General features: G+C 45.1%; 1 protein-coding gene across 8 annotated transcripts in view; it reads left to right on the top strand.

The window, feature by feature from the left end:
• bcas3 (BCAS3 microtubule associated cell migration factor) overlaps window positions 1-12,665 on the top strand; it is a 320,419-nt gene that overhangs the window by 154,659 nt on the left and 153,095 nt on the right. Inside the window, exon 23 of one of the 8 annotated variants that reach the window (XR_013844308.1) lies at window positions 2,733-2,755. The exons of 6 other annotated variants lie outside the window; for them this stretch is intronic. Coding sequence is in view for 1 of the 2 variants with exons in the window: in XM_080006290.1 (XP_079862416.1) it covers window positions 2,733-2,740 (8 nt within the window). In the remaining variant the exon portion in view is untranslated. Of the gene's footprint in view, window positions 1-2,732; window positions 2,862-12,665 lie in introns of those variants that run through there. One more of the 8 variants, XM_080006290.1, reaches the window with a different exon arrangement.

Below are 12,665 nucleotides of genomic sequence, written 5' to 3'. Positions count from 1 at the left end.
CCAACACATCAAATTCAAGAACTTACTGTTCACTTGCTGCATAATACATCTCACCCCTTGAGAGGTGCCATTGGAACGAGATGAGCAATGTTATTCACTTCACCTGTCAGTGGTTTTAATGTTGTGGCTGATCAGTGTATAACACAATATTGACATATATCTCAATATGTTCTCATGGATTAAGAAATGTCAAGGGATTGAACCGAGGTTCACTAAGTTGACCTATAGGCTCATTTCTGACCCAAATTTGTTTCAACCTTCTCAGTCATGAGAATATTGAGGTCGTCTTTAATTTGCTTCCAGATTTTTGCATTGTGAATAATGGGGAAAAGAATGATGTCAAATTTACACCCAAGATCAGCCTTTCTCCCTCATATCTCCCACACCCCCTCCGGGTGTGGTGCATCAGCTCCACGGAGTCCACACACCAGTCCCTCCAGTGACTCACTTCCAGTCAGGCCGTCTCCCCAGTGTCTGCTCCCCATCTTATCTGCCTCCGCTGCCTCATGGCCTCATACACTTCTGCTTATCTCTCTGCCCTCCCCGAGGTGATAGGACGCTGTCTGCACAACAGGACCCCGGCCAGGGACCATACACACGCATGCACGCGCGCACACACAAACAGCGCTTACAGCCCGCTGTGGTTGACACAGCATATTTCTCTATCTATAGTAGGTGAGTCCCTCCGATAAACCTACTGTCTCGCTTTCATACAGTCCGAATACGCAGGATCAATGGGACATGTAGCCATTATCAATACCCCCATCTGGCCCCTGAGCTGGGCCTTAGGGAGTGTGTTCTTGTGTGTGTGTGTGTGTGTGTGTGTGTGTGTGTGTGTGTGTGTGTGTGTGTGTGTGTGTGTGTGTGTGCTCTCTCCATGCCAGCTAGACAACACAGTGGCATTTTGTGGCCCAGCCGGTTGTGTAATCACAATAGAAAGAAAAGGGGATAGACCTGAAAAAGAGATAAAAAGGAAAACAACCAGGCAGACAAAGGAGGAAAGGTTAGTGAATGTTAACTGCATACACGTTCCCGGTGGCTTTTTTTCTGTCCCGTTGTTGTTTTGACTCTGGGAACAGAAGTGCCGGGGGCTTCATGCCGCACAGCACCGGCGACACGCGACCGGTGCATCCGTCGTTTAAGTGCTGCCGCAGCTCTCACTCTACGGTGTTTGTTCTGGTCTGTCTCGCTCTCGTTCCTCTGTATCTCTCTATCTGCGAGCGTCTGTGTGTGTAGTGTGTGTGTGATTTATCTGTGCCGGTGAATCAGTGATAGTGCGTTAGCTGGCGGCAGAGCAGAGCAGGCAGGCAGGCAGGCAGGGAGGGGGAGATCGAGTTAGCTTATCTCACAGCAGACTCAAGACACCAGAAGAGACACTACTATATGGCTACTGTACTTTGGCAGCTGTGGAGCGCGTGTGTGTGTGTGTGTGTGTGTGTGTGTGTGTGTGTGTGTGTGTGTGTGTGTGTGTGTGTGTGTGTGTGTGTGTGTGTGTGTGTGTGTGTGTGTGTGTGTGTGTTCGTCTGCCGGCCTGGCTGCATTAGCAGGCACACACATGCAGTGCACTGATTGTTTGGTGTGTGTGTGTGCACGCATGTACGGTATGTCAATCCATTAGGCGCGGCAGTAAAGTAGTGAGTTAATCAGCATGGAATCAGCAGCTATCAGCTGTTAGCCACCTCGACTCCACATTATCACAGCTCTGCTACCTATTCTATTGTGTCTATTGTGTGTGCATTGAGGAGGTAACCTGCATAGTACCCCTATTGTTCCAGTGGTAACCCCCAAGGTGAGAAGGGGTTTTCCCCCGCTTTTCTAGTGTGTGTGTGTGTGTGTGTGTGTGTGTGTGTGTGTGAGTGTGAGAGAGTGAGTGATGAATAGAAGAAGGACAAGGGGTGGTGAACTCAATACCTGGGCACCTGTACACACATACAAACACACGTTACACATACCCAACAATTACCTTTGTGTGTGTATATGTGTGTGTGTGTGTATGTATGTATGTATGTATGTATGTATGTATGTATGTGAAGAAAAAAAAAAAAAAAAAATATATATATATATATATATACACACCGATCTGCCACAACACATTCAATGGCACCTGTCAAGTGGTGGGATATATTCGGCAGCAAGTGAACAATCAGTTCTTGAAGTTGATGTTTTGGAAACAAGAAAAATGGGCAAGGGCAAGATCTGAGCGACTTTGACAAGGGCAAAATTGTGATGGCTAGATGACTGGGTCAGAGCATCTCCAAAACAACAGGTCTTGTGGGGTGTTCCTAGTATGCAGTGGTTAGACTTCATGCCGCACACCCTTTCATGGCAACAGTATTTCCTGATGGCAGTGGCCTCTTTCAGCAGGATAATGCGCCCTGCCACACTGTAAAAATTGTTCAGGAATGGTTTGAGGAACATGACAGAGTTCAAGGTAGTGACTTAGCCTCCAAATTCCCCAGATCTCAATCCGATCAAGCATCTGTGGATGTGCTGGAACAACAAGCCTGATCCATGGGGGCCCCACCTCGTAATTTACAGGACTTAAAGGATCTGCTGCTAACGTCTTGGTGCCAGATACCACAGGACACCTTCAGAGGTCTTGAGGAGTCCATGACTCAGAGCTGTTTTGGTGGCACGAGGGGTAACTGCAGAATATTGGTGGTTATTAGTGGTGGTTTTGATGTTGTGGCTGATCCTTGTATATTCTTTTTTGCTTTTCTTTCTACTGCTAGAGCTCTGACAAGTGACCACGCAACTCCTGAAGAGAAGAAGATACCTGCTGGGGCATTCGATCTCTTCATTAAAGACAAATAACCCCTTATTTTCCATGACCCCTACACATACACACACGTACGCATGCATCCACTCTAACAATGTCACTATGTCTATTTCACTTTTCCTATCAATGGCCACCTTTGTCACCTCAGTGTGTTTTCCAGACCGTGGCTATGGTTTGTGACCCTCCAAGTTGTTTCCTGGTCCAAAAACACGCCGCGAAGGCATTGAAATCGCAACAAGCCAGAAAAGCTTTAAAGTAAATAATATATTTTTTTCTTTATATTATTCTTTTGAGATAAATTGACGGGCTACTCTCAGCTAATTCAGGGGATTTCTGATACAGGTGAAATGATTCACTTTTACAAGTGAACCAAAGGCATTCCAAGGCCCTTCGCTCTGAGAGAAGACATTCCTTATTCATGGAGTAAAATGGTTTTGCGGAAAGTTTAATTTGATTATAAGGTAATGTTTGTATCGATAATAAGGTTTTTAATTTTTTAAGAAATCTTAATTAATTTATTATTATTACATCTTCATCCCATTGGCATGGTTGAAGTATTTAGTTTTTCTTAATACAGGTTGTTGTTTTTTTCTTCTTTTTTTTTTAACGTATCTATCCCACTCCCCATTTGTTGTAGCATAAGGGGTGCCACTGTGGCGGACGGATGGTTTGGGGGTGGGGCCATGGGTTTGTAATGGAGATGCTCATCACAGCTCCTTTTGTCATCAACCCCAGAAGGTGGTGGAGGCTGGTTGGGGGTGGTGGCTTCCTTATCACACATCTGAAGTCTGAAGAGGAAGGAGGAACGGATGTGTGAACTGAAAGGAAAAGAGGGAGAACTGGAGAGTAATAGCAGGAAGGAGGAGAAAGACCCCACTGTGTTAGAGGTGGCCTCCTCCATCCCCAACCACCCCTCTGCCTCTGTGGCCTTTACTTTTATCAGTCATACAAGATAAAATAACCGAAGCATCGGGCAATGAGCTGTACGCTCACAGCTAGGTGTGGTTTTGATCATGAAGTGTTTTTTGAAAATTTGAAAATGTAATCTCCAATTGCGATTCACTGAAAATCTCTAGAGACTCTAGATTCTATAGAATTTTTGATACAGGAAAAGCAACATCTAACATTTTTAAGCTGTGTTAAGAGATATTCAAGAAAGTGATGGTGATTGATGTAAACACACTCCATCTTTTGGTCCCCCTCCGACTGTCCTCCGCCAGCAAATTATTTTACGGCTACCTACTGTATGTTGGCAGAGAAGTAACAGAAAAGGAATCAACTGAGAAAAGCTTTCTATCCACCATTTCAAGCTAAACAGTTAGGCATAGCATCGAGTATTGAGCTGCTTTCCACGGTTTCATGGCAGCGGGAGAATAACCAGTTAGCTCTGATGGACCATCAAAAAGAAAATAGTTTGGCGAAAAGCATGTGTGGTGGTGGATTGGTTAGATCATTCTCAGGGTGACCGGCAATATTTAGTAATCCTTTCACATTATTGTCTTCTGGTTCAATTGCATGAGCATAGATATTGATTAACGCAAAACAGCATCAGCAAAACGATCATAAAGTTAATCCATCATGCTTTCAGGTTCACAAATGTCTTAAATGCAGGGGGGAAGGGGGTTTCATAGAATCTGGCATAAATGAGGAGTCATTTAAAGCTCAGACCGTTCTGAATTATCAGCCTTAGCAGTTACTAGAATAGGCCAGAAGCTTACTTTGCTACTGAAATGTATTTTTTTTATAATCCTGTTTCAGTTCATTGAGTTTATTCTAGACTTTGTCATACCAGGCCGCTCCTTCAAAATTTTTCTGAATCTCCTCTGAAAAGATGCCAATTACCAGTATTTTAAAAATGGCGGTTGGCGTGCTTGACGATTCTCGTGTGCCTTGTGCTTCACCAGAGTTGTTCAGTACTACAACCCAACCTGGATTGTTCCCTTTGCCCCAAAGAGTACCTACCACCACGCTTAAGGGGGCTTTTATGACTTTGAATTTCTGAATACATTTCCTGCTGTGGAGAAGGTACAGGAAGTCAGTTCCTTGTTACAGTGTCAAAACCCCATATTTATGCGTGCTTCATAAGGAACAAACATTCTGCCCGCAGCATTACCAAGATTGTGCCCGAGTGAGCAGACTCTCTGTTCTCTATTTAATTTTCCCCAAGATTTATTGGTAAGTCACTGTTCTGGAGTTGTGTTTGTGCTTTTGGATGTGTTTGAGGCTTTAGGCACTACGGGGGGCGGGGGGGAATGGTATAGCCACATGTAGGGATTTATGATACGAGTATGTATGCGTGACTGGCTGAGGGAGATCAGGGTGTGACATTCATTGGTATAGGGTAAGTGCTGATACGTTTTGATTGCTGACATCAACGTGTGTGTGTGTGTGCGTGCGTGCGTGCGCGCCCGCCCGCTTGCATAGTTCTAATCTGTCTGAGAGATTAAATGCCCTCCAGTGTTGGTATTCTATGCCAAGTGCATGTGTGCCTGTACATCCATGTGACTGTGTGTGCATGTGTGTGCGTGTGCAGTGCAGTGCCAAGGGGCAGTGAAAGCTGAGCAGCTGCTCTTTATAGTGACTGAATGGACACCAATGTGTCGGGCATCTGCCATGTGTTCACTCTTCTCCAACCCACTCAAGGGCAAGTGTGTGTGTGTGTGTGTGTGTGTGTGTGTGTGTGTGTGTGTGTGTGTGTGTGTGTGTGTGTGTGTGTGCGTGCGTGCGTGCGTGCGTGCGTGCGTGCGTGCGTGCGTGCGTGTTCTGTGTGAAAATGTGTGGTCTCACAGTTTTGTCTTGTATTAATTTCAATTATATGTAGTCACAAACCTCAACAAACTACTGTGAGAGGCAAGTGTCTGTATGTCTGTCTGTATGTCTGTCCATCCGCCCAATCTGACAGCTCTAACTCATACATACAGATAAACTTTTGCGCGTGCGTGTCTCCGTGTCCATTTTCAGTACAGCGATAGTGGCCCTCTTTAAAATTTTATTCCCATGACCTCAATCTTGGTCGGGCGTCCTGGCAGCCTGTGTCTACCCCTCTGTCCTCCCGCCTCTGTTCCACGCCAGAGCTACTCTGGCAATTAGAGGAAGAAATAAACAATTAGCTATCATGATTTTGTTTTGGAAAGTTACGGAATGGTGAAATTGACTTCCATTAACTTTTGGGTAGATATTTGTGGCAGTTTCGCCTACCACCCACCACCCAAGTGGCGTGTTCAGGGACCTCCGGCACAGAGACACAGAAGATGGGGTTGTAGACACCAGTTTATGTAGAGGGTGGTCCAGTTGGAATAAGCCCAAGAGCAGATTGACATGTCATGAGAGGAGCTCCTATCCTGAGTATATGTGGGGACGGGGGTTTACCTGCTGCTTGTTAGACCAACGAGCAGTAATGTCTGATTGTCTATCTTTCTCTTAATCCTGCCTCCCTTCTCCCCACATCTCTCCATCCAACGATTACCAACCAATTGTTACTGTAATAGTGACAGTTATTTGTCACATTTACGGAGAACGCTATCTTAATTTGATTGTAAGTGCATATGAACAAATTTCACCTCAATTTACCTTCTCAATGTGGCCTCCAATTTGAAAATGTAAGTGTGATGTGGCAGGTCAGAAGCACGCTTGCGGGATGGAAAGACTTTGTACTCAAAAGTGTGAAGTGCACCTGCCTGCTGTGAAATTACACTCGTCATCAAAGGACAGGATGTTCATTTCGAGGGAGCGTCTTCAGGTTAGCCGAGGCCTGGTTTGTTGCTGAACACTGTTGGTTTTTCATTTGGTTAAGCTTGGAAGCAGGTTGTCTGTGTTTGAGCTGATCTCTGCAACATGGTAGCGAAGGCGAACTAAAGGTGGTTTCTATGTCTCACTTGCTGTATTTTGATGTGGTCTTCAGCCAGGGTAAAAACTTGTTAATCTCCCACATTCTAATGAATATGGAGAGGCCATCTTAGCATGTTTTTTTTCTTAATTAAATGAAGATATTTGATATTTTATCTCTCTCAAAAAGTCACCAGACTGTGCTATGCGTTACCGACATTATGTTAGTAATTGTAATTTTAGGAGGGTAATCTGTAATGGATTTCACTGCAGTAGTACCCTTACAAACCCTGGTCACACCCAAGCACTGATTGCCATTACCTAGTGGCACCACTGTCTCTCTCTGTTCAGTGTTCCTGTCTTTTCATATTCTACTGGTTCTTTTTTTATGTCTCTCCCTCTATTTCACCCTCTCTCTCTCGCTCTCTCTCTCTTTCTCTGTCTCTCTCTATCTCTCTCAGATGCTAACCCTCTCTGACAGTGTCTCCATGCTGTCGGGACTTATCCACCTCTGAGAGGTGTTAAAGTACCTCCACATACACACGCACGCGTGCGCACAGTATTACACACATGCATGCACGCAGACGCAGTACAGTCGCTCCACATCCCGTAAGGCATTGATCTGCAATCCCTCTCTGCCTTAATGGTGTTTTTTACACCTAAGCATCGAGATCACCCCTCCCTAATGCATCGGATCACCTCGCACGCCTCTGATACATTCGCTTAATGTGCACATACACACATGAAACACGTGCGCACACGAGAGCTGCTCACCGACTGTCAACCGTGATGAAGAACGACCGGGCGATGGTAAAGGAGAGATGGCTTCTTAGTGATGACCGCAAATCAGAGATGGAGATATGGAGGGAGGGGAGAGAGATGAGACTTCCGCTAAAACATATGTATCTCACTCCCTAAACACCCGACTCGTGTCACAGATGTTCAGACACCGCCCCCCCCCCGTCCTCCTTCTTTGTTGATCTCTCAGAAGAATACACACTTTCTTCCTGTCTCTGTTGCACAAGCAGTCTCTCTCGCTCGCTCACTCTCTCTCTCTGTCAGACTTTGAAGTGAAAGAATCTCTTGACGCAATGGGAATATATCCCAGTTAAACGGAACTACCATATGTCTACATACAATATATCTGAATCAGCATGAATTCAAATTTATTTTTGACCATTGAGTTATTTTTGTACAGCAAAATATTTAAAAGCTAAATCTGTGTTAGACTGTAACACAGAAACTGGCGAATGATGGTTTAAAAAAAAGTCCCTTATAGGCTATGTTATGTAAATTTGTTATTATTTCATTTCAAGATAGCAGTCCTAATAGCACCCCTCCAAGATTTAAGCTGCATCATATTTACGCGTCTTCTTATATGTGAGAGACGATCTGATTCATTACTTTTACTAAACCACAAACTATGAGTTAGCAGAACATAATGGTTGATGAATGGTTGACTTTTCTAAAATAATGTCTCCAAGACATCTAATTGGCTGCTATGTGTAAAAAAACGAAAGTGTTTTTTATATCATAAATATATATGTGTATATATATGTATACCAATCAGCCACTACATTTAAACCACCACTAATAACCACTTATATTGTGTAGCTCCCCCTTGAGCAGCCAAAACTGATCTGACCCGTGGAGGCATGGACTACACAAGACCTCTGAAGGTGTCCTGTGGTATCTGGCACCAAGACATAAGCAGCAAATCCTTTAAGTCCTGTAAGTTGCGAGGTGGGGATGGCTTGGCTCAGCTTGTTGTTGCAGCACATCCTACAGATGCTCAATCAGATCGGACCCCAACCCCAGCCATCCGCATGATATAGAAGAAAATGTGATTCATCAGACCAGGCCTCCTTCTTCCATTGCTCCACCACGCTCACATGCCCATTGTAGGTTCTCTGGGTGGTGGACAGGGGCCATCATGGACATTCTGACCAGTCTACAGCTATGCAGCCTCATACACAGCAAGCTGCGATGCACTGTGTGTTCTGACACCTTTCTATACACAGCCAGCATTTACTGTTTTGGTAATTTGTGCTATAGTAGCTCTTCTGTGGGATAGGACCAGAGGGATGTGCCTTCGCTCCCTATGCGCATCAATGAGCCTTCACCGGTTGTCCTTCCTTGGACCACTTTTGGTCGGTCCTAACCACTGCATACTGGGAACACCCCACAAGTCCTGCTGTTTTGGAGATGCTCGCAATTTCACCATTGTCATAGTTGCTCAGATCCTTACGCTTGTCCATTTTTCCTGCTTCCAAAACATCAACTTCAAGAACTGACTTCATTTGCTGCCATATATATCTCACCACTTGACAAGTGCCAAAATGAACAAGATGAGTAATGTTATTCACTTCACCTGTCAGTGGTTTTAATGTTGTGGCTGATCGGTGTATAGACAGATAGATAAATAGATAGATAGATGTGTGTCCGCCCTCCCATAAACACGCACAAGCAAGCACGCATACGAGGCTCCATGATGGCATCAATATGAAAAGCTGTTGAAGGACAGATTTTGTGTGTGTGTGTGTGTGTGTGTGTGTGTGTGTGTGTGTGTGTGTGTGTGTGTGTGTGTGTGTGTGTGTGTGTGTGTGTGTGTGTGTGAGAGAGTAAGTGAGGGGGGGGGGGGTTCTCTGCCTCCTACATCCTTTGGAAATTGATTTTTTTCTTAATCTCTTTCTCTCTCTCTCTCTCTCTCGCTCCCCTCTGTCGGCCCGTTGCTTCCTGTTGATTTCAGTGCCACCTCGGGGCTGTCCAGGTGGACGGGTCATTTCCTCAGCAGGTGCTGGTATAGGTGTGTGTGTGTGTGTGTGTGTGTGTGTGTGTGTGTGTGTGTGTGTGTGTGTGTGTGTGTGTGTGTGTGTGTGTGTGTGGTGTGTGTGTGTGTGTGTGTGTGTGTGTGTGTGTGTGGTGCATGCAAGCGCAAAAGCACACAAGTGTGTGACTGTGTGCCCACTTAGATGCTATCTGCTCACCTGCTCCTACCAAGTCACAGAAGTGGTCATTGTGCATTGATGCTAGCCCCCCACCTCCGCCCCCAACTACAACAGGTGCTCTGTGTGTGTGTGTGTGTGTGTGTGTGTGTGTGTGTGTGTGTGTGTGTGTGTGTGTGTGTGTGTGTGTGTGTGTGTGTGTGTGTGTGTGTGTGTGTGTGTGTGTGTGTGTGTGTGTGCGTGCGTGTGTGCGCGAATGCTTCGGGGTAGGGATAATATCAAGGAGGATATTGTCTGTGTCCGAGAAAGAGGAGAGCCGTGGGGGGGGGGGGGGGGGGTTGCAGTGAGAGGGGAAGAGGTTACAGCCTCTTCTCTCCTCACCTGGAAATTATGACCCAGCCGCCATTTTAGCAGGAGTGTGTTTCCAATCACGAGAGGAACGTGAGAAAGGTCCGCCTAGGGATTCCAGTCGCAACTTCCTGTCCTGTCTGTGCGTTGTGCCTCCATGTGTGTACGTATGTGTGTTGGCCTTTGTTGTTTTTATTTCTAAATTGGGCCGCAAATCTACATTACTGACTCGTTCTCCCTGCAAGAGAGGGGAGAAGAGAAAAGAACACAACAGTGAAGGGGAAGCGGATGGCTTACACGTCGAAGAGAAGGGAAAGAAGAAAGAAAGGAAGGAAGAAAGAAAAAGGAGACTCAAAGGGAGAGACAAGTTGCACACAACAGTCTTTTTTTTCCCCCTTCTAAGACACACACAAACAAACACACACACACAAAACACATCAGCGCTCATATGCCAGAACGCAGTGAGGTGCAGCAGTTGTGGCAGCAGAGGCTGCAGATTCCAGCGTCTTTGCAGGAGCTCACAGCCGAGTCAAAGTGACAGCTTTCTTCGACAGATCCACTTTTTCCTTGTCTTTTCTATTTTTAGTGGTAGATTTTTGCTGTTTTTGTGTCTAGTTGTGCATATTTAGATGGCACATGGGGAGCAGGAGGGCTGAGTACAGTATTCTGTGCTTACGTGTACACATATGGGCACATGTTTGCAACTTTCTGCAACGAAAGCCTGCCTGCCTCATTTTGATTCAATATCGCACTCTCTACCTGGTGATCTGACATGCTATTCTCTTACTATTGTGCTTGATGGATTGTAATTAGGCCTGAACCATTTGGGGAAAATAATCAAATCGAAAAATTTTTAGACCAATATTGCGATTGCAATTAGTATGCAATTTTTTTCTAAGTTCCTTATCTTCTGTATTATTCACTAAACACAAGCAATACATTTTTCTATAGTATGACCAACACAACATTGGATACAGTCTACATATAAACTGCTCTTTCCTGTAGGCTAGCCCTACGTGTTATGATGAAATGAGATGAATTGATATGAATAACTATCTTGACTTAACAACTGAATTGTAAAAGAAAAAACCTTCAATCAAAGTAGAACATTGACTCATTGATTTAACTTCAAGCCTTGTAATTGTTCAAATATGAAAATTAACATTGAAACTTATGCAGTGTTTTAGCAGAAATTATTATTTTTTATATAAGAATGTTACGCGCATACGTCCACATACACAGAGTGCCGCTCCATGTGCTCAGGGACAGCTTTATGCTCATTAAATAAAAAAAAGGTGAAAAAGAAAAGGACAAAAAGGTGCAGTGTTCTGGAAGAAGCTCTGTGTGGACTCTACAGGTTTTCCGGGCTCTGCCAGCAGCAAGCACAGTGCACCGTGGCCCGGGCCGGATCACCGGGTCTCACCGGGGAGCGGCGAGCAGCACGGATAATTGTCCCCATTACACATGGTTTTGTTCTATACACACTTGTTTTGTTTCATTAGGAGACGTAAAATAAAATTAAAAACACTTTTCTGGCGTGCCAATCGCGGGTACCCCATCGCTGACACACACCGCTGGCACACGCATTGTTGGTACCGTCCGGAGAGGGAGACAGGTGCACAAAATGTTCCCAAAAAAAAATATTTTAAACTTTTAAAATCCACACACTCTGATGTTTTCCTCCTACCTCAAGCAGGAGTGAGCACTTACCTCCTGTTTATTTTATTTTAATAGCACATTTTAACCGTTATGCCATATCAATGCAAAATCTATTGCTAGTCCTTTTTATCTCTTCTTTACTCTTGTCCTCCTATGTCTATGTCAGTACACCTTTCTTTCACTGCCCAATCATCACCTACCCTCTCCTCTCTCACACTTCTTCCCTCTGCCCTGCCCCTTTCCGTCCCCATGACTCTCTGTCTCCATCTCTGTTACCGGGAACACAGGAAGCTATTGTTACTGCCGAGCTGTAAGTGAGAGCCATCCGTTTGACGAAAAGGAAAGAGTCCAGAGCTGAGCTTCCCCACCCCACCTCTCTTTTTCTTTCATCCCCCCCCCCCCCCCATTCCTTTTCAGATGAATATCTCGTTAATCTAGCCCGTCATAGTTTAGACACGAGACCTGACAACATGGACAGAGTTTCCGTCCTACGGTGCAAAAGGCTAACGGCACTCCACACCCAGCATATTTTTCAAATGTGCCTAAATCGGCGGGATATTTGAAAATAGCCAGCAGTTTGTGTTATGTTTTTTAGTAGAATGGGATGGCTTCCATATCGACAAACAAATACACGTGTTTAGGCACACACCTCCCAGAATGTACCAGTGTGAAAAATTGGTTCAGACACAGCTCACTTCAGCGGGCTAAAAGGCAGCTGGCCAAGTCAACTGTACTGCAGTCCTGCATCGATAATGCGCACGTACACACACAGAACTTTTTGCGCACTTTGTACACTGACGAGCAACGATACAATCTCCCAGGTACAGTAGCTCGGAGGTCTAGGCTTGTCGGATCTGCGTGCGCCTGTGTGCAGCTCTTGAAATTGAATTAAAATACAAGAGCTGTGTTCGGGTGAGAGCGGAAATGTATTCAGAAGCACAACACATACCGAGGAAGCCCCCCTCCTCCCACCACAACACACACATACATACACACACACACACATACACATAAAACATGTGTTTCTAATGAAGACAATGTACGGGTGCCCTGGTCAGGCGCACAGTATGAGGTCATCGGTGTGTGTGTGTGTGTGTGTGTGTGTGTGT

The sequence above is a fragment of the Zeus faber genome (assembly GCF_960531495.2).
Source record: "Zeus faber genome assembly, chromosome: 9".
Lineage (NCBI taxonomy): Eukaryota > Metazoa > Chordata > Actinopteri > Zeiformes > Zeidae > Zeus > Zeus faber.
Note: the sequence above shows the minus strand (reverse complement) of the source record. Positions and strands in the feature narration are given on the sequence as shown.